Genomic DNA, 22,534 nt, shown 5'->3' on the forward strand with positions numbered 1-22,534 from the left:
GGAACAGAAAGAGTTAATGAGAATAATGCTGATGATTTGGTGTATGTGGATTTCAAGAAGGTATTTAAAGAGCAAGGAGATGATGTTTAATTTGTATACAACATTTGTTAGACCTCAGTGAGGGTATGTATACTGTTCTGGACACTTCACTCAATCATATGAATGCATTGAAGAGTGCAGAAAAGATTCATAAATGTGATTTAAGCAACTTCGGTTATGAGGACTGATTGAAGCCATTTGGAATGTTCTTAAAGAGCGAATCTGATGCACATTTTTAAAATCGCGAGGAATAAGTCGGCAGAAACTGTTCTTGTAAAAGGATCAAGAATATTAGGACACAAATTTAGTGATTTGCAAAAAGGCAAATGTGATTTGAGACAAATATTGTCTCAGTAGCACTAAGTGCACTACCTGGATGTGTATTGGAGGCAGGCACAATTCAGGAAGGCATTAGATGATGATTTCGGAAGGAATAATGTGCAAGCTATGTGGAAAAGAGGAAAAGGAAATTTGTGCTCATTTGGAGAGTCAGTAGAGATATGATGGGCTAAATAGTCTCCTACTGTAACATTTGTGAATATAGAAAAAAAAAGTAGCCTAAAGTTTGTATCATTTCTAGTTTTTCTTCAAATTAGCCACCAACTCCAACATACCTTTTTTTAAACTTTGTACTCTATCTGACTAAACTGCCATATATAACTTGGGCATGCTGTTTGTAGCTCAGCTCAGTTTTTCACCCTAATGCTTTAAATGAAGACAGTGTGAATCTCTACCCTTGTTTATCATGATCTACCTGCACTCATCTGTTGATACCCTTTTCTATGCTTATATTATTTCTATAAAAAAAATCACATGACACTGGATTATAGTCCTAGAAAAGGTTTATTTGACAACACAAGCTTTTGGAGTTCTCCTCTTCTGGCTGCTAGTGAGTGAGGGTATATTGGACACAGAATTTACTTACTGAAGAAGGAGCAGAACTCAAAAACTTGTGTTTGCAAATAAACCTGTTTGACTATGACCCGGTGTCTTGTGATTTTTGACTTTGTCCACCCCAGTCCAAAACTGGCACAGCCCCATCATGTTATTTCTGTTCAGCCATTGCTCCCCACTTCTGCCTGACCTCCTATCTTACACCCTTCATATTCTTCAGTTCAGTCAAAACTTTTCCTGTTTGTTAAAGTGTACTATGTACAGCTATTATAAATCCTGCCCCACTGGTTTATTCCCACAAACTGCTGATTGCCAGTTCACATGAAACCTGACCTGTTTTCACAGCTTTCACTTGCTGTAGAACTTGTTCTAATCACCTAAGAATCTAAATCTTTCCTTCTATATCCAACTTCAAGCCATTTAATAGCAAATTTATCAACGCTGTTCTAACCTGTATAGTAGCTTGCTCTCTGTTATTCCAAGATTACTATCCAGGTGGTTTTGCTATTCTCTTTAATCACTTTCAAAAATCCATCTTACTCTTTTGTCTGTTACTGATTACAGTAGTAAACTGTGATTTCTGCAACAGGATAAACATTGTGTATGGACACCTCTGATTCCTTCAGTTTATGGAAGGACCATTAACTGAACTTGAAATGTTTAGTCTAAACTTGGAAAAATCGTATTTCTAGAAATGTATGCAGGTAAACAATATTAAGTTGAATTAAGAATGATGCAGAAAGTAAGCAATCTGTTTTTTGAATAGAGTGTTCTTTTTACTGTCCTTTTAACTATAATTTGAACTTTTCATATCAACACATTTCTTGGCATTCATATAGCCCCACTGACGGTTTGATTGAACTCTAGACATGACCAATGCCTCCTTGTATTCATCATTCTCTAACATAAAATCATCAATTGAACTATCTCCACATAATAGAATACATGACACCTTGCATTTAAATAGCACCTATAAAATCAGAAATATGTCAAGGTGCTCCACTGGGGTGGAACAAGAAAAGAGTTAAAATAATCTGCTTCATGAAGTAATTGCAGTTGATGCGTATTGTGTCTATGCTTGTTGGAGAGTTTAATCTTAAAGTGCATTTATCTTTAAAACATTTTTAATTGCAAACTGAAATAGAAATTAAACTAAAAACCAATGAAAGTACAACTAAATTAAATTAATTTTAACTTGGTCCTTTAATGCAGTTTTCTATTTTGATTACTGTAAGTTGTGTTTATTGTAAATGTCACCAAGTGATGCAGCAATGATATGCAAACACAGCTCAGCAGTGGAAGAGCAGCTACTTGTAACAAAAATGGTACTGCCTTTATAATCGCAATAGAAGGTGAAATCCAGGGTCTTGAGCATCAACTCACTGAAGTCAATGAATATTTCGCTACCTGCAGTGATCATTAAAAACGTATGAAATATAGTGCTTGAAAAGAAGTTAAGTGTTTAGTCTGCACAAAGGAATGCACTGCTCTGATGTGATTGATCTCCTGCTGGATTAATGGAGTTCTGCTGTTAGTTTGAACACTTTTGGTGCAGTGGAGGAGGAGTAATGGACTGTCTGACATTAGGTGCTGAAGGTGCTCTGTTTAACAGAAGGAATGTTTATCACAGTAAATACTATCCACAGCAATTGCACATGCAACCTGGTGAAACTGGCTATGTTGCAGTGAAGTATCATCGTTAGCCCATCTGCACATGTGCTGATGGCCATTTTGGTGTTTGGAGTAATCATTCTGGAATTTTTAACTAGATCAGGACACAAGGAGCAGACTAGACAAAAGGGACGCTAATTTATGCAGCATGAGAAGGTGATGGTCTATCGTTGGCAAGGCGATACGACAAGAATGCAACATAGATCATGATTCTTCAGACCAGGCAGACTACTTGTGCGGGATCCATTTTAGATCCAGCTCTTGTTTCCCATTACAAGACTTGGAATCCGAGTTGTACAGCACGGAAACAGACTTGTCCAACTTGTCCGTGCCCACCAGATATCCTAACCTAATCTAGTAACATTTGCCAGTACTTGACCTATATCCCTCAACTGTTAGGGGCCAGACCAAACCCCCTCAAAACCTGTCAAAGAGGTATCCTTGAGCCTCCCTTTGTATCATTTTAAAGCAAATGCAAGGTGTGTTCCAGATGCAATTAAATTGATCAAACTGCCATGTTTGAAGCAAAACATACTTTATTTGTACACTTTTTAGTTAAAATACAGACCAAAAACATTAGCTTAACTAATTCTATTGAAATATTTAGCAAAATAATAAACTATTCAAATTCTATTCCACTGTAGTATTATCCCAGAGACACACTGTTGGTGAAAGTAAAGTCGATAAAATAGATTCCCTGCTGCTGGAATTGCATATGAAAGAGAACCCAAACTTAGCTGCAGCAAAGAGAGAGAGAAAGATGTAACAGCTTTCACAACCTCAACAGCTACTGAAAGCAAAACTAAAAATCCTGGTTCTGTGATAGCTTGACCTCAACCATTCAGGCAGCATCTATTGTTTCACCTTTTAAAAAAGGAGACTTGAAACATCACGACACTTTCGTCTCAATGTGGGTCCCAGCTGCCATGTAAGCTTGATGTTGAGATCTGGCATATCAAACTTTGCTGTATATCATAAATGTTGGCTCTCTTAATCAACTTCTATCAGTTTGGTCATAAGCGGTGCCTAATCTACCTCACATTACTTGGAACGGGAAAGGATCTCAAATTTAAACAATGGGTGAAACAAGCTATATCATTCTCCTGCTTTGGAGTAAATGTAGAAGCGATTTTCCCGGATAATAATGCTGCTGTCAGCCAAAAGGTGCTTTGACCAAGTAAATGAGTAAAGTGATGTGTGTTTCAGGGCCATTGTGATGACAGAGTGCATATTCCAATGGCTGAATGGCCATAATCAAGTAGCATTTTCATTTGATTATTTGAAGCAGGTGGCATGCCAGTTGTGCTTGCTTAGCCCACGCTTGCACACACCAACAGTTCATCCATTGTTAGATGCAATTTTCCTAATAGAAATCCTAAATATTCCAGTGATTATAGTGGAAACCAATTTAAGTTCATAACTTTGGCTTGAGTGTGATGCCTTTGTGTGTGTGCTCGAAGCTACATCTAGTCAGTCATAGAGATGTACAGCATGGAAACAGACCCCTCAGTCCAACTTGTCCATGCTAACCAGATATCCCTACGTAATCTAGTCCCATTTGCCAGCACTTGGTCCACTTCCCTCTGAAACCTTCCTATTCATATAACCATCCAGATGCCTTTTAAATGTTGCAATTGTACCAGCCACCTCCACTTCCTCTGGCAGCTCATTCCATACACCCACCATCTTCTGTGTGAAAAAAGCTGTCCCTTAGGTCCCTTTTATATATTTAACTCACTCTAAATCTATGCCCTCTAGTTCTAGACTCTCTCACATCAGGGAAAACACTTTGTCTATTTACCCTATCCATGCCCCTCTGATTTTATAAACCTCTGAGACCACCTCTCTGCCTTCGCCGCTCCAGGGAAAACTGCACCAAACTGTTCAGCCTCCCCTGTAGCTCAAATCCTCCAACCTGGCAACATCATTGTAAATCTTTTCTGAACTGTTTCAAGTTTCACAACAGCCTTCAGATAAGAGGGAGACCAGAATAGCATGCAATATTTCAAAAGTGGCCTAACCAATAGTCCTGTACAGCCGCAACATGATCTCCTAACCCCTATACTCAATGCGCTGACCAGTAAAGGAAAGCATATCAAACGCCGCCTTCACTATTCTTTCTACCTGCGACTCCACTTTCAAGGTGCTGTGAACCTGCACTTCAAGGTCCTCTTTGTTTAGCAACATTTCCTAGGACCTTACCATTAAGTGTATAAGTCCTGCTAAGATTTGCTTTCCAAAAATGCAGCACCTCGTTTATCTAAATTAAACTCCATCTGCCACTCCTTAGCTCATTTGGCCCATCTATCTGATCAAGGTCCAGTTGTAATCTGAGGTAATCTTCTTTGCCGTCCATGGTCCAATTTTGGTGTCATCTGCAAACTTACTGACTATACCTCCTATGTTCATATCCAAATCATTTATATAAATGACAAAGCTTGGTGGACCCAGCGCTACTCATTGTGGCACTCCACTGGTCACAGGCCCCCCAGTCTGAAAAACCACCCTCCACCATGCCCTCGATCTTCTACCTTCAAGCCAGTTCTGTATTCAAATGGCTAGTTCTCCTTGTATTCCATGAGATCTAACCTTGCTAACCAGTCTCCCTTGGGGAAACCTTGTCGAATGCCTTACTGAAGTCCATATAGATCATATCCACCACTCTGCCCTCATTCATCCTCTTTGCTTTTTCAAAAAAATTCAATCAAGTGATTGGGTTAAGTTACACTGGACTCTCCTTTGTGAAGATCAAGGAATTCATATGTACAGTGCACCTTTTTTCATGGCAAGAAAGGGGGCATGGAGCTTGTTGATCTCTGCATTCCAATGGCAACACCTGAACAATCAGAGGCTATCTGCTTGGACTGAGAGCTATCATTGCACTGGATGAATTGCTTTTGCTGTATATCCATGCCATTGGCCTAATGAATAACTACCTGATTCTCGTGCTGTACAGATTGGTATTCCTTTTCTGAATCTGTCTATTATATCTAGTGATGGTGAGTGGAAAACAGAAAGCATGAACTTGGCTGTCTTTAATGTTCAAGTTCTTTACTACCAACCAATCTTTTATACTTTTTGCTGTGAAACTCAGCCAGCGAGAACTGGGAAGCTTATCTCCAGAAGAGAATAGAATAGTGATTCTGAAGAAGTTACAAAAGATTGATTGTATGGAGGGCAAACATGAATGTTACAAAAACAGAAATCGCCGGAGTACTTCAGGTCTGGTAGCATCTCTATTCATCTTTGCACAAGCTTTGTACATTTTGAGGAAAGAAAAAAACTACAGATGCTTCATATTATACTTTTGTGAGAATGTTGTCTTGCGCAAAGAGGGCAAATGAGAAATCTCCATGAAGTTTGAGATAATTTCCTTTTTTTTGATGGAATTTGAGAATCACTGGCAAGACCAGCATATGTTACCTACCTCTAATTGTGCTTGAAATTAAGAGGTAAAAAATGAGGTCTGCAGATGCTGGAGATCACAGTTGAAAATGCGTTGCTGGTTAAAGCACAGCAGGTCAGGCAGCATCCAAGGAATAGGAAATTCGGCGTTTCGGGCATAAGCCCTTCAACTTGAAATTAAGAGTCAGTCACATTGTTCTGGGTTTGGAGTTATATTTAGGTCAGACAAGATAAGAGTGATCGTGAGAATGTGTATAGGGTATGAGCAGGTAGTTAAAGAGTTAAATTTCGAGTTTGTGAAACAAGAGGTTTAGCTGAGCATGACTCAGATCAGATAAGAACTTGCAGTTAATAATGAGGTGCTGCAGGCAAGGGTGATGTGTTTACAAGGTGGAAAAGCATTCATTATATAGAGCTATTTAACAATATTGGAATCATTCCATATGTAAGGTCAGTTTAATGAGGTGAGAAGAATTCATTGTGAAGCCAGTTAAGGTTAAGCACTTTGATTGTGCAACACCAGATGGCTTAATCTCTACTATTGACACTAACTGACTGTAACAGTCACCTTAACAATATGTATGTTACCTTATCTGGATTCTCCTCCCTGTAAGTGACTATATAATTCATTAAGAAACTGCTGTTTCAGAGAAGACCAAGAACTCATATCTCTGTGCACAATTGCTTTCTATTCTACAGATTCCTCAAATGGTAATTAGTTCAGTTGAGAGAGATCATTTTCATGAGCATGCTGGCATGCAGATGTTAGAGGTACTGAGGTTTGAGTCCCCTGTGGTGGGTTGATTTTGATGTTCAAGTCCTCTGCATTTTGCTGAGGTTCATGTCTGCATTTCAGCAAGGTTCGCACTTTGTGTTTGAGTGAGGTTTGAGCCTTCATGAGGAGTAAAGTGAGAAAGGGGTTAAAGTCCCTTACTGGCAAAATTTGAGGCTTCTGAATCTTTGTTCTGCGGGAAGAGAGCAGCTTGGATTGTGGCGCCATGTGGTCTGCTGCGAGGGCTTTGTCTTTTTGCAAGTGTAATTTCAGTGAGAAGATGCAAAAAAAAAAGAAATGCTGAAGTTAAGGTTGTGCTCATACTTGGTTTGAAAAAAGAAAGTTTCAATGTAGATTGTACCATGCTGAGAGTGTTTGGAGTCATAGAGATGTACAGCATGGAAATAGACCCTTCGGTCCAACCTGTCTATGCTGACCAGATATCCCAACCCACTCTAGTCCCACCTGCCAGCACCCGGCCCATATCCCTCCAAACCCTTCCTATTTATAAATACATCCAAATGCCTCTTAAATGTTACAATTGTACCAGCCTCCACCACTTCCTCTGGCAGCTCATTCCAAAGTTGCCCCTTAGGTCTCTTTTAAATCTTTCCCCTCTCACCCTAAACCTATGCCCTCTAGTTTTGGACTCCCTGACCCCAGGGAAAAGACTTTTTCTATGCTATCCATGCCCCTCATAATTTTGTAAACCTCTATAAGGTCACCCCTCAGACTCTGATGCTCCAGGGAAAACAGTCCCAGCCTGTTCAGCCTTTCCCTGTCGCTCAAATCCTCCAACCCTGTCAATGTGCTTGTAAATCTTTTCTGAACCCTTTCAGTTTCACAACATCTTTCCGATAAGGAGACCAGAGTTGCATGCAATATTCCAACAGTGGCCTAACCAATGTCCTGTACAGCCGCAAATTGACCTCCCAACTCCTGTAACTCAGTACTCTGACCAATGAAAGAAAGTATACCAAATGCCGCCTTCACTATCCTATCTGCCTGCGACTCCAAGGTCTCTTTGTTCAGCAACACTCCCTATGACCTTACCATTAAGTGTATTAAGTCCTGCTAAGATTTGCTTTCCGAAAATGCAGCACCTCGCATTTATCTGAATTAAACTCCATCTGCCACCTCTCAGCCCATTGGCCCATCTGGTCTAGGTCCTGTTGTAATCTGAGGTAACCCTCTTTGCTGTCCACTACACCTCTAATTTTGGTGTCATCCGCAAACTTAGTAACTGTACCTCATTTATGCTCGCATCCAAATCATTTATGTAATGACAAAAAGTAGAGGACGCAGCACAGGGTCACAGGCCACCAGTCAGAAAAACAGCCTTCCACCACCACCACCCTCTGTCTTCTCCCATTGAGCCAGTTCTGTATCCAAATGGCTAGTTCTCCCTGTATTCCATGAGATCTAACCTTGTCGAGCGCCTTGCTGAAGTCCATGTAGATTGCATCTACTGCTCTGCCCTCATCAATCCTCTTTGTTACTTCTTCCAAAAACTCAAATCAAGTTTGTGAGGCATGATTTCTCATGCACAAAGCCATGTTGACTATCCCTAATCAGTCCCTGCCTCTCCAAATACATGTACATCCTGTCCCTCAGGATTCCCTCCAACAACTTGCCCACCACCAAGGTCAGGCTCACCGGTCTATAGTTCCCTGGCTTGTCTTTACCGCCCTTCTTAAACAGTGGCACCACGTTTGCCAACCTCCAGTCTTCCTGCACCTCACCTGTGACTATTGATGATACAAACATCTCAGCAACCACTTCTCTAGCTTCCCACAGAGTTCTTGGGTACACCTGATCAGGTCCTGGGGGTTTATCCACCTTTATACGTTCAAGACATCCAGCACTTCTTCCTCTATAATCTGGACATTTTAAGATGTCACCATCTATTTCCCTACAGTCCATATCTTCCATATCTTTTTCCACAGTAAATACTGATGCAAAATATTCATTTAGTATCCATTTTCTGTGGCTTCACACACAGGCTGCCTAGCTGATCTTTGAGGGGCCCTATTCTCTCCCTAGTTACCCTTTTGTCCTTAATATTTGTTTAAACCCTTTGGATCATCCTTAATTCTATTTGATGGTTAAGAATTTTGATTTGTTAGAATACTGGTTTTAAGTAACTGTAATGCCTTGTTTGAATCACATTCTCAATTCAGTGTGTTTTGTGAGCTATGTAGTGGGGCAGATTTTGTTTTATATTGAAATTGTACAACATTGTGTCCTTTTTTAAAATTAACAAACTTGTAACCTTTAAAACAAATTGACTCCTTGATTTTTTTCAAATTCTGCAATGCCAGTTTCAAAAAAAACAGTTGGGTCAGTGGTCATGTTTTAGACAGATGAGTATTGTATTAAAGTATCTCTTTTAATGCAGCGTGCTCACAAAAAGAGTAGTGCATTTTTAGTTTGTTTTGTTAAGATTTTCTAGAGAAAATTAGAACTTGAGGCTGTGCTGTTTCTGTTCTGTTATTTATTAAGATTTCATTGGCCCTCTTCATATTGCAAATTTAAAGAATGTGTTGATTTTTACCAAAGTTGCCACTGTAATTCCCACTTTTATTTGGAGAATATATTCAGCATTTGTTTTCCACGAATATTTGAGATTTAAATCTGAACTAAAAACTGCTTCTTCACTTGCTAAAGCACAGGAAACATTTTGTTGTTTTGCTGTTCTAGATTTTCGAAATACTTTTCCTGACAGCTTTTACATTAGCCAAGTATCAATTTGTTAAAAGAAAATAATTTTTGAATAACCTGAATGGTGGCACCCAAGGGTTTGATTTTATGGCCACTATTTGTTGTTTATAAATGACTGAATTGTTTAGGCAGTACAGTTTAAAAGTTTACGGATTGTATAAAACTTGGATAATGTCATAAATAGTGAGCGGGGTAACAGACTTCAAGAATTCCAAGAATGTTGGAATAGGCAGACACAATTTATTGTAGTTAAATGTGTGTCTTCATACTGATAACCATCTTGGCCAGGAAGGAATGAGAGAGGAAATGCAGAGATACTTTCAGCAGCAAACATTGTCTTGAGTTTCTCCATTCACAGGTAAAGCATGCCTTTTGGACCATGGCCCACCCCTCCACAACCTGATTCAATCAGCTCCCCAGTCATGAGCATGAAAAGTGAAGAAGCTAATAACAATGAAGAGGAGGTCGTTACGCTTTTTGTCAGTGGCCTCCCTAAGGACATTAATCCACGTGAGCTTTACCTTGTCTTTCAATCATTTAAGGGATGTGAAGGTTCGCTGCTCAAGCTAACATCACAACAGTCAGTTGGCTTTGTTTCATTAAACAGCAAAGTGGAAGCAGACTCAGCAAACAATGCTGCATTCACCTAGCCTGCTGCTGCAGCTGCTGCACTATACACTCTGATGCGCTGATGTCCTCTATCTGAAGGATCAAAGACTCGTCAGTTTTGTGAAGCATTTAACTGCCTTTATCCAAGAATTCAGATTTATCTGTGGACAAGGATAGACTGAATTTTGATTTCAGATTGGACTTTATAGAACATAGAACATTACAACGCAGAACAGGCGCTTCCGTCCTCGATGTGCCAACCTGTGAACTCATCTTAAGTCCATCCCCCTACACTATCCCATCATCATCATCCATGTGCTTATCCAAGGATTGTTTAAATCTCCCTAATGTGGCTGAATTAACTATATTGGCAGGCAGGGCATTACACACCCTTACCACTCTCTGAGTAAAGAACCTGCTTCTGATATCTGTCTTAAATCTATCACCCCTCAGTTTGTAGTTATGCCCCTCGTACAAGCTGACATTATCATCCTAGGAAAAATACTGTTACTGTCTACCCTATCTAATCCTCTGATCATCTTGTATGTCTCTATTAACCCCCCACCTCCCGTTAGCTGCCGCCTTTCCAATGAGAACGGACCGAAGTCTCTCAGCCTTTCCTCATAAGACCTTCCTTCCAGACCAGGCAGCATTTCTGGTAAATCTCCTCTGCAGCTTTTCCAAAGCTTCCGCATCCTTCCCGAAATATGGGGACCAGAACTGTACACAATATGTGGCTGCACCAGCATTTTGTATAGTTACAGCATGTGATTCCAGTCTCGGGGAAATTTCTATAAATGAGGATGGCTTCCTCCTGAAGGATCCTGGAGATTGGCTGTGAGAGGTGTCAGGAATCTACGTCAGCATCACATTCTCGATGTTCACGGTGCTGATATCTTCATCTGATCAACATTTCCAGAAATATAGTAATGTTGATACCACTGATTGCTGAAGAAAATCAGAAAGTGGTTGTTGGGTCTGAACCTGCATGTAGTTTGTGGATGATTCAAAATAAAATTTCCAAAATGGGCACCTGGAGCATGATCTCAGGATAATTGACAGCAGGAGAAGAGGTGATTGTGTTGTGGCTTCATATTGATCTGGAATGTGTGGCTGAAAGATGTTGGAAACACATTCAATTGTAACATCCTGAAGGATAAAACTCTGTCAGCAAATATATTGCAGGACCCTCGGCAGAGAATGAGGAACAGGCAGGGTGGATTAATGGGATAGGCCCTTGACAGAGTTAACATAAACACAAAGGATTGGATGGTTTCCTTCTTGGTATGATTCATAAAGTTTGGTTATTTTATCAGATTAGATTCCCTACACTATGGAAACCGGCCATTTGGCCTAACAAGTCCACACCGACCCATCGAAGAGTAACCCACCAGGGCCCATTCCCCTGCCATATATTTATGGAAGGAGACTTTGGAGAACTTGCTCATTTCCACTCGACTTTGAGGGGGTGGAGTGGTCACGAAGGACTGTGAATTTAAGAACTTTACGAGTGAATTTTTTTCCACATAAGAGGATTCTTCAAGTTGTATTTACTGTAACGGACTAGTAGTTTTTGTTTTAATCTTGCATCTTGTGTATCAATAACTTGCTTAAATACTGGTTGTCAGAATCTTAGGAAAGCTGGTAATGCCATCTCGGTAGTTATCATGAATTGATAAAAGGAGGGAATGAGAGTATGAGCAGTTAGGGAAAGAGTTAAGCTTTGTTTTGTGAAACAAAAGGTTCAACTGAGCATGACTCAGATAAGAACTTGCAGTTGACAGTGGGGTTCTGTAGGCAAGGGTAATTGGTTAACAAGGTGGAAAAACATTCATTATATAGAGCTTTTTAACAATATTGAAAGCATTGAGTATGTAAGATCAGTTTAATAAGGTGAGAAGTATTCATTTTGTGAAGCCAGTTGAGGTTAAAAACATTGTAACAGCAGAAGGCTTAATCTTTACTATTGACACTCGCTGATTGTAACGATCACCCAATCAACATGTGTGTTGCCTTCTCTGGATGTTCCTCCCTGTAAAATGAGTATATAATTAAGAAACTGCTATTTGAGAGAGAAGACTGAGAATTCATGTCCCTGCGCACATGAGAGATCGTTCTCTCTCCCTCCAGGACCAGGAATAAAGATGGAGGAAGTGAAACTATATATTGTTTCTAAGCGTAATGCTTCAACTGAAGGGGAGGGAAACAGGGTGACAGTAGGTTTCCTTTTTAAATATAAATTTGTTTTCATAGCGATTAATTACAGTTGTCATAGTCACCGTTACAAAGACTAGTTTTCAATGCCAGACTGATTAATTTAAAATCCAACAGCAGCCGAGTGGGATTTGTGTGCACCCAGAGCATTAGCAGCACTGGGTCTTTGGGTTGATAGATCAGTGACATTGTCACTGCACTACTATCTCCTTAGTTGCCCCTAAGAAATTATTTTTGACTCCTGTTGGTGCTTGCATTGAGAATTTTGATGTTTTTTCATCCATTTTGTCACCAGTTGTTTCATAAAATGTACTTAATCTTGTTGTTATAAGTGCAAACAGCTCCTAACATGAAATGTTGAAATTATTGCAAATTATCTGTCAAATAATCCAGATTGTGCTAAAAATTATGCTGGAAACTTGATGCTTAGCATCTCTTTCTCTTTCTTTTTACTTTTCCCTCACCCTGCCCTCCCAGTCTCTTTGCCATGCACAGAACACTTTTTTTATTTGGACGCCTAATACATATTAAGCTCTCCGCTTGAAAATAATTACTGTATGACTATCAACATTTGCATTTAAAAAACTGATTTTATTTTAGGTAAGCAGTTTTTTTTAAACTGGTGACTGTTGTATAATTGTTTAATTCAGGGGGAAATATCACTAATGCACTCAGGATATGGATCAAATACCACCACACCTGGTGGAAGTGAATTGAGAATTATCCAGGGATAGAAAATCAAGTATAGGAACAAATGGTTGTTCTTAGGTTAGAAGACTGTAACTCGTGGCTACCACGTGAATCACAGCTAAACCACTAAATTCAATATATTTATCAATTATTAATGTTCAGATTTCGAGACCAAATGGAATATTTCCAGGTTTTCAGATGGCACAAATTTAGGTGGGTCTGAGAGTTGTGAAGAGGCTACAAGAGGCTTTAAAATGATTCGTACAAGCTAATGAGTGGACAGAATATAGCAGTTACAACACAAGATGGAGATATGGCAGGTTATCTACTTTAGTAGTAAAACGCTGTTGTAATGTGAGAGTGCCTCTCAGCACCAAGGACCTGGATTCAATTCCTGTCTCGGGCAACTGTCTGTGCGGAGTTGGCATGTTCTCCCTGTGTCTGCATGTGTTACCACGCACAGTCCAAAGGTGTGCAGGTTAGGCGGATTAACCATGATAAATTGTCCATAGTGGCCAGGGATGTGTAGTTTAGCTGGATCAGCCATGGGGAGTACAGGGATAAGGTAAGGGGTTTGGGCCTGGGTGGGGTGCTCTTCAGTGAGTCACTGTGGTCTTGGGCCGAATGGCCTGTTTCCAAACTGCAGTGATTCTCTGAAAAGGAACCTGGAATATGCTTGTCCATCAGTCACACAGGTAATGGGTAAGTGTAACAACCACTTAGGAAGGCAAATGACATGCTTTCCTTTATTGCAAGAGAATTTGAGTGCTGGAGGAAATAAATTTTGTTACAGTTTCATGGATCTTTGGCAAAACTGTGTAGTTTTAGTCTGATTAACTAAAAACGGTTACCTTTTTTATGTAGAGGGAGTTCACCAGAATGATTCCTGGCATGTCTGAACTTTCCTAATGAGGAAAGCCTGAGACTAGGTTATATTCTGCAGAGTTTAAAAGAATGAAAGATGACATCATGGAAGCATGCAATATTCTTTTGGGCCTCATCAGGAAGTAAGAATGAGATCTAGCTTTGGAGTCTCAATCTCAGAATAAGAGGAGGCCATTTTTGGATGAAGTGAGGATTTTTTCTCAGGATGATGAATCATTGAATTTCTCTACCCTGTGAGGCAATGCCGATTATTATTGAGTATATTCAAGACTGAAATTGATTGATTTGTTGATGTTAAAGATATTATGGCTATGGAAGTAATTTGGGAAAATTCTTTTTGAAGCAAAAAATCAGCCATGATCTTGTCTCGGATATCATCTTGTAAAAGTGCAGGGCAAGCTCACCTTATCAAATCTAAAAAGATATATCTATATCGTCATCCCCTGAATTACTTCTGAAGTAGTGATCTTTCTTGGGGGAAATACTCTGATCATTTTGTGAAAACTAAAATCCATAATGGTGAACTGTTTAGAATGATCACATTTGATGTATAGCCACAAAATGTCATTCTCCCTACCCTAAATTTATTGTCTTCAGATGTATATCAGCTGATCTCAGAAGTGGTTATGGATTCCTCGATTGCTCTTTCTGTTAGGTCATTCCATTTCTAAAAATCATCTTTGTAATAAAATTTATCAATCCCTCACTTCAGAATCACAGAATCCATTAGAAGGCATGTTCGCTAGGATAGTTGGCAAATTTTTTCTGCCCTTTACAATTGTTACAAATTTATCTACCTGAACTGCAAAGCAAGCTAAAAGATTTAGCATTTCAACACAAGCTCAATGCCTCCAAAAACTACTGCCTCAGTACTGCAGTGTAGATAATGAGACAATACCAGTTTTGTGGCACTTTGTGCAGTCTTCTGATTAAGATGTAAGGGTACTATTAGCTAAGCTACAAAAGGATCCCTTTTATTTTTAACTAAATTTTTAATTGTTTTTTATTTCAATAGTGAATTGACGGAGAAAAGAAAATGGCAGCAGAAACGCAAACCCTTAACTTTGGGCCTGAATGGTGAGGAATGTTTCCATATATTGTCATCAGCTATCTTTTGTTTTTGTTTAAATTATTCTGAAAACATGACTGTTAAGAGTGAATGGTAGTATCATTTTAAAGGAAGAATTGCATTTTGTATTCCAGCTCTTGATCATTCTGTGCTAAGAAAATGTGTATTCAAAATGTAACATGTATTTATTCAGACTGATAATGTTGATAGAAGTTGAGAATTTCATATTTTAGGATTACCTAATCTGCAGAGAACATTCTGACTGGCTTTCAATTGATCAAAGGCTGGAGTCAAATCAAGTTAGAGTTTCTATCATTTTGGAACTGCCAGAACATGCAACTTTGTAAATTTTACAAGAGCAGTACTGTTTAACATCTTTAACTCCGATTTAGTGAGGGTTCTATGCCGTTTCATATTGTGCTTGCTTTTCCTTCAGTCACGAAAATAAAATGACTTCGTAATGCTAGAGACTACTTCAACATTACATCTGCTTCCTAAATTATAGTGGACAGTTTGATTAATCTGTAGTGTTAATGCAAGAGATAACGTTGATTGGGCAGGAATGAGCATTACTGGTGAGGCTAGCATTTGTCGCTCATCCTAAGGTGCCCTTGAGTTGTTGGCAGAGGGCCTTGGCTTATTGTAGGTGCACCCACACTGATGAGAGGAAGAAAGTTCCAGGATTTAACCTAGCACCAATGAAGGAAGAGCAATACATTTCCAAATTAGGATGGTGTGTGGCTTAGGCAGAAAATTGCAATTTGCTGCTGCTGTTGTGTATCTGCTGTTGTTGGGTATGGTAGATGCTATTGAAAGAGCCTTGGAGAGTTATTGCAGTTCACCTTGTAAATGGTACAGTCTGGTAGTGGATGGGCTGTCAATCACAGGCTGGTTTGTCCTGGATGGCGTTGATCTTGTATTATTGGAATGAAGGTCATTTGAAATAGGACACATCCTCATTTATACACAGCCGGTGTATAATACTGATAGATAACAGGACATTTTCAGATAGTGATACTTTTGAATGGAGAAACAACAGATTGTGAACCTAGAATTATTGCTTGTTTTTGGGCTGCTGTATTGGCCCTCGATTGTAACTAAACGTAAGTGGGCTGGTTTCTTTGCTTGTGGCATTATGTATTTAATGTTGCTTGTTGAGGTTGTTACAATTTTAGATTATGACAAATAGAAGAAGCTAAAGAGTGTTTTAAGTATGTTCTTTTTTCCTTGCAGGCTTCGTGCATTGTCAAGTGGTGGGAGTATTACCTCCCCACCCCTCTCACCAGCATTGCCAAAGTATAAATTAGCAGATTACCGTTACGGACGAGAAGAAATGCTAGCACTTTATGTAAAGGATCTCAAGGTATATCTTGGCAAGATCTAGTAAATTGAATGGTGAATGTTAAAACTTGATATAACTGATAGAATTGGTTGGAAACATTCTTATTTCTTTTTGTGATTTAATTTCTGGACTGTCTCTTAAATATTTAGACTCAAATTCTTCCATGGCACATATTGAGCACATATTCTGAGAAAGGGATCCACACTTTGGAATGTAAAACTTATCTTTTGGCTTTGGGAAAACATGGCATTTGAGTAGATGTATTGGATGTAAATAACTATGAAGAATGCTCCTTCTCAACCTGTCCCTTTGCCTGAGGTGTAGTGACTGGTTAAATCATCACCAGTTGTGTGTCTCTGATAGAAAGCAGCCCTACGTTCTCGTAAATTAAAATACTTGGTTAACAATAGTAGATCAGGTTTGTCCTGCAAGTGGACTGATAATTTGTTTCTAGTAGTCAATGTCCCATTGTCTAAGTCGGTGTTGCACCCTGAGGTCTTCCTCTTCCCTCAACTCAATTTGATCTGATGGCTTGGTTAAATTAATGAACAATGAACGTTCACTGGTTGTATTCTTCCCGTGCTAATAGTAGGAAGCATCAATATTCTTAGTTTTTTAACATTTGTGTTTGAAAAGACTACAAATAATCAGCAAATGTAGAATTGTATACTAAATGGCTGCTAAATTTAAGACATAATTTTTAAAATCTACAGGAAAATAAGAAATAAGAGCAGAAATGGGTCACTCAGTCCATCAAACCGCCCCCATGATTTACTTAGGTCGCGACTGATTTTGTATTTCAATGCTATTTTTCCATGCCATCTCCATGTCCTTTGTCATTGGAATCTAGAAAGCTAGATCATGTTGATTTCTATCTTCAACATGATCTTCTACAGCCCTCCGAGGTAGCAAATTCCATGGATTCACAACAATTTTCGTAAAGAAATTCCTCCTCCTCTCCATCCCAGTAAAATCTCAAACATTTTTTATTTAGGCCCTTATTCTGGCCAGTCCCAAAATTCTCTGGGATTCCTGCGAGGATTTTTTAACCTTCCTTTGTGAATGCAAGCTTAAGGTGTTTGTCTAGTTTCTGTGCCTTGTGTTCCATTATAAATTGCTGTCTTGTTTTCTGCCTGCAGTGTGCCCAAAATTGTCTTGCTAATCTTCTCTTCTCTTTTCATACATCTAAGTTTTATTGTCTCTTTATTATGCGTGTTGCTACTTTATATTACGGTTTATTTGTTTAAGTTTCTTGGTCATCTCTGACGGTTAGTAATGATATTGAAAGAAACTTCTACTACATAAGAAACAAAAGTAGAGATTGGGCTGCTCCAAATTGATGCTGAAAGGCTAGTGCTGGGAGATAAGGAAATAAATAAAGAACTTAATAAGTACTGTATGTCAGTCTTCACGGTGGAAGATATGAGTAATATTCCCAACAATTAAGGAGAGTCAGGGGCAAAATTGAGTATGGTGACCATTACAAAGGAGAAAGCACTTGATAATCTAAAAGATCTAAAAACTAATAAATCTCCTGGCCCGGATTGGCTACATTCTAGAGTTCTGAGGGAGGTGGCTGAAGAAATAGTGGAGGCGTTGGTTGTAAACTTTCAAAAATCACGAGTCAGGGAAAGTCCCAGATGATTGGAAATTGCTGTTGTAATCCCCTTGTTCAAGAAAGGATCAAGACAAAAGATGGAAATTTATAGACAGATTAGCCTAACCTCAGTTGTCGGTAAAATTCTAGAATACATAGTTAAGGATGAGACTTCTAAATTCTTGGAAGTGCAGGGTTGGATTAGAACAAGTCAGCATGGATTTAGTAAGGGGAGATCGTGCCTGACAAACCTGTTCGAATTCATTGAAGAGGTAACAAGTAGGTTAGACCACGGAAACTCAGTGGATGTTATCTACCTAGATTTCCAAAAGGCCTTTGATAAGGTGCCTCATGGGAGGCTGCTCAGTAAGGGAAGGGCCCATGGTGTTCGACGTGAGCTACTGGCATGGTTTGAGGTTTTGCTGTCTGACAAGGCAGAGTTGGGATAAAAGGTTCTTTTTTTGGAATGGCAGCTGGTGACAAGTGGTGTCCCGCAGGGTTCAGTGTTGGGGCCGCAGCTGTTCACTTTATATATAAATGATCTGGATGAAGAGACTGGGGGCATTATGGCGAAGTTCGCCGATGATTCAAAGTTAGGTGGACAGGCAGGTAGTTCTGAGGTGGTGGGGAGGCTACAGAAAGATTTTAGATCGTTTAGGAGAGTGGTCCAAAAAGGGCAGCTGAATTTCAATGTGAGCAAATGCGAAGTCTTGCACTTTGGAAAAAAGAACACAGGCATGGACTATTTCATAAACGGTAAGAAAATTCATAAAGCCAAAGTACAAAGGGATCTGGGAGTGCAAGTGCAGGATTCTCTAAAGGTTGACTTGCAGGTTGAGCCCCTGATTAAGAAAACAAATGTAATGTTGTCATTTATTTTGTGAGGATTGGAAAATAAAAGCAGTGAGGTGCTACTGAGATTTTATAAAGCTCTAGTTAGGCCCCATTTAGAATACTGTGTCCCCTTTTGGGCCTCACACCTCAGGAAGGACATACTGGCACTGGAGCGTGTCCAGTGGAGATTCACATGGATAATCCCTGGAATGGTAGGCTTAACATATGATGAACAGCTGAGGATCCTGGGATTATATTCGTTAGAGTTCAAAAGGTTGAGGGGAGATCTGATAGAAACTTACAAGATAATTCATGGCTTGGAAAGGGTAGATGCTGGGAAATTGTTTCTGTCAGGTGGGGATAATAGGACTTGTGGGCACAGCCTTAGAATTAGAGGGGCTCAATTTAGAAATGAGGAGACATGTCTTCAGCCCGAGCCAGAGAGTGCTGGGCCTGTGGAATTCATTGCCATGGAGCACAGTGGAGGCCGGGACATTACATGTCTTGAAGGCAGAGATTGATAAATTCTTAATCTCGCAAGGAATTAAGGGATATGGGGAGAGTGTGGGTAAGTGACGTTGAAAGGCCCATCAGCCATGATTGAATGGCAGAGTGGACTCAATGGGCAGATTGGCCTTACTTCCACTCCTATTTCTGATGGTCTTAAGAATGTTCCCAAGCTGCCAGGTTAGTACCATTTTGGTGATATTCCAAGCCTCTTTGTTCTAATAGAGTGTTTACTTTTACGTTAGGAGAAAGTGAGGACTGCAGATGCTGGAGATCAGAGCTGAAGAGTTGCTGGAAAAGCGCAGCAGGTCAGGCAGTATTCAAGGAGCAGGAGAATCGACGTTTCGGGCATGACCCCTTCAGGAATGTGTTCCTGAAGAAGGGCTCATGCCCAAAACATCAATTCTCCTGCTCCTTGGATGTTGCCTGACCTGCTGCGCGTTTTCAGTTCATTTTTACGTTAGTCATGGTTGGATCACTTTTCTGGCTGGTGATTCCTTTCTGAAAGGAACGTAAATTTGTTGTAAACTGTTCAAATTGCACAATCCAATTGCCAGTTTATTTACTGCCATATCCTGCACTGCACGCACTTTCTGGTGTTGGGCTGTCTACAAACAGCTTCAGCTATTTTGTGAGTAAAGGAGCAGTATAAACACCCTACACAATGAGTTTCGAGATCTTATTTTTAAAAATTCAGTCAGTCCTTTCTCGAGTCCTTTTAAAACATTCCATTTTCCATTTCAATCTCCATCAAAAAATACAGAAGATGAAATGAAATGAAAATAATCCAAAATAGTGCTTGCTTTCACTTCATAATGTGCTGCTTGTCCTTATCCCACAGTTGGCCAAATTGTCACTTTGGCTTTGACAAGTTCACTCTTCTGGATTTATAACTAATTGACTTTTTGTAGCCGATGGAACAGTTCAGTCAGATAGTGTAAATGTTCTTTGCACACTTGACTGAAAGCAAGCCAAATCCTTTATCAAAGCCAGTTTTCTTTTTGGCTGTATCAGTCAATGGAACTTGCCAATATCCATTTAGATTTGGTTATGAATCATGTGTTCAGTCTGTTTACTTCTATCCTCCAGTCTTGGAATAGGATATTTGTCTGCTTTTGTTACCATGTTGCCTTTGATAGGGAAAAAAGAATTGTTGTGGTTTTGGCACCATCGCAGTAAGTGAACTCCAGCTATGAACACTACTAGATTTAATAGTGTCACGGTCTTAATGCCCTTCCATTCTTGAGTTCAGTTTTCTGAATTGAGTTTAAGGATGTTGCTTTATAGGTAAAGCATTTGCTCTATCAGCATCATGAATCGTCAAAAAAAAATATTTTTGGCCAATGCATGTAAGCCAATTTGATTCTCGTCTTTTAAGTCACATTGAACATAATCTGGAAGATATAAGCCATATAAACTTCTAAATATGTCTGAGTTATCCCATCTGATTGCTGAAAAGGGTCCATATTTTAACTTTCAATTTGATTCTTCAATTATTCTGATTTTTATTTTGCTTTCAATGCCTTTGATTATTGTAAATGTATTTTCTCCTGAGATTCCATCATCATCATTTTAACATGACACACTTGTTTCTTCTTTCTTCCAACTAGAGTGCTCACTGCTTAATTTATATAGTTTTTAATTTGATAAGATCCAGTGAACTTTCTGTTTAACGGTTCCCCCAAGATAGATGGTAACAGTAACACCTTGGCTCAAGTAACAAGGTTTTGACTTTGATATTCTTAGAATCATCGATTCTCTGTAGTGCAGATAAATAAATTCACTGTCCCTCTGAAGAGCTTTCCACTCAGATCTATCCCCCAATCCTGTCCGTATTAAACCCACATTTACCATGGCTGATCCACCTCGCCTCTCACCCCTGGACACTATGGACAATTTAGCATGGCCAGTCCACCTAACCTGCACATCTTTGGACTGTAGGTGGAAACCGGCCACTCATCAGAAACCCATGTAGAGATTGAGAAACTGTGCATGAAGTGTGCACAAAGTCACTTAAAGCTGGAATCGAACCTGGATCCTTGGCGCTGTGAGGCAGCAGTGCTAACCACTGTGCAGCTTGTTTTGCTCTTTGCCCTTACCCATTCTTCCCATCCCAAAAAATTCCAACTTTTAAATGCTGATCAAATCTCTATCTCTTTCTCCCTCACTCCATGCACAACTCTGGCTCAGTGAATGCATGGGCCCTTTCAAACATGCTTTTGTAAATTCTTCAATTCCCCTTTTTTCCACTAGCACGCACATTTGTTCAAAAGTTTGAATTCCTCTTTAATCTGTTCCAATTTACATGTTCAGCACTCTTCTAGTGCTTTTTGGCTAACTTGCATGCTGTGGTCAGTCCCTTTTGAAATTCAAAGATCAGGCTGGTAGCATAGTCTCAACTTTGTTTATCAATTTCTCTCTAATCAAGTAAACAATCAAGTAGTTCAAAAGGTTGGAATTCTGATCCTAATAACAAACAGTAACAAAGGAATTCTCTTATCCCAAGGATGTTATTGACAGAGTTCTAATCATAATCTTCAAAGTTTGATGCCATCTTTGCAGTGCCTTTGAAATTTTGTGTTTGACAGGCAGAAGATGTAAATTGTTTTATTCCTAATTTCTTTGAATATTTTGTAAAATTTCAACTTTAACCTGATTGGGGTAATCCATATCTCATTTCGAAAAGAAAGAGCACTTTTCCAGTGACACTTTACACTAATTTTTCTAGCAGGCACTGCTTCAGGGCATCTTGTAGAAGTATTTGTCATTGTTAAAAGATATTTATTTCCATTCCTGATTATGCACAATTTCGAGACCCTGTTAAATTGTTCTTCGAAGACTGGTATCAAATTGAAGGTGCAGGTTTAATTATTTGGGATGACCCCATTACCTGACGTGTATGGCATCTTTGGCAAAGTTTGACCATATCTTTATCTCATCTTAGCCAATAGAAATGTTTTCCCCATTGCCTGGCTGACTTACCATTGGAATTTTGAGAGTCACTTTCAAATTTTGTTACAATTTGAAGATGGGCTTGCCACCTGATGGACCACTGCCTATTTTACATTGGCTGTTACTATAATGGCTCCCTTTTCCTCTCTAGTACTTTGTCTTTCAAGTAATAACATCCAGTCAATTTGGTGTAACTTTTTCAGTTAAAAATCGGTATGGTGCGTTTCTGAAAAGATGATGAACAAAACATCAGATTCATTCTCTTTGCCTCCATCTTTTTTAAGTTTTATTTTCAAACCATGTATTCTTTAACAATGTAACTGAATTTCTGAA

General features: G+C 39.3%; 1 protein-coding gene across 1 annotated transcript in view; it reads left to right on the forward strand.

The window, feature by feature from the left end:
- gigyf2 (GRB10 interacting GYF protein 2) overlaps positions 1-22,534 on the forward strand; it is a 220,117-nt gene that overhangs the window by 12,830 nt on the left and 184,753 nt on the right. The window contains exons 2-3 of the mRNA XM_060834883.1: positions 14,916-14,977; positions 16,203-16,332. Of these exons, the coding sequence (XP_060690866.1) occupies positions 14,937-14,977; positions 16,203-16,332 (171 nt within the window). The 5' untranslated portion in view covers positions 14,916-14,936. The remainder of the gene's footprint in view (positions 1-14,915; positions 14,978-16,202; positions 16,333-22,534) is intronic.

This window comes from Hemiscyllium ocellatum, chromosome 13 (genome assembly GCF_020745735.1).
Source record: "Hemiscyllium ocellatum isolate sHemOce1 chromosome 13, sHemOce1.pat.X.cur, whole genome shotgun sequence".
NCBI classification, from domain to species: Eukaryota; Metazoa; Chordata; class Chondrichthyes; order Orectolobiformes; family Hemiscylliidae; genus Hemiscyllium; species Hemiscyllium ocellatum.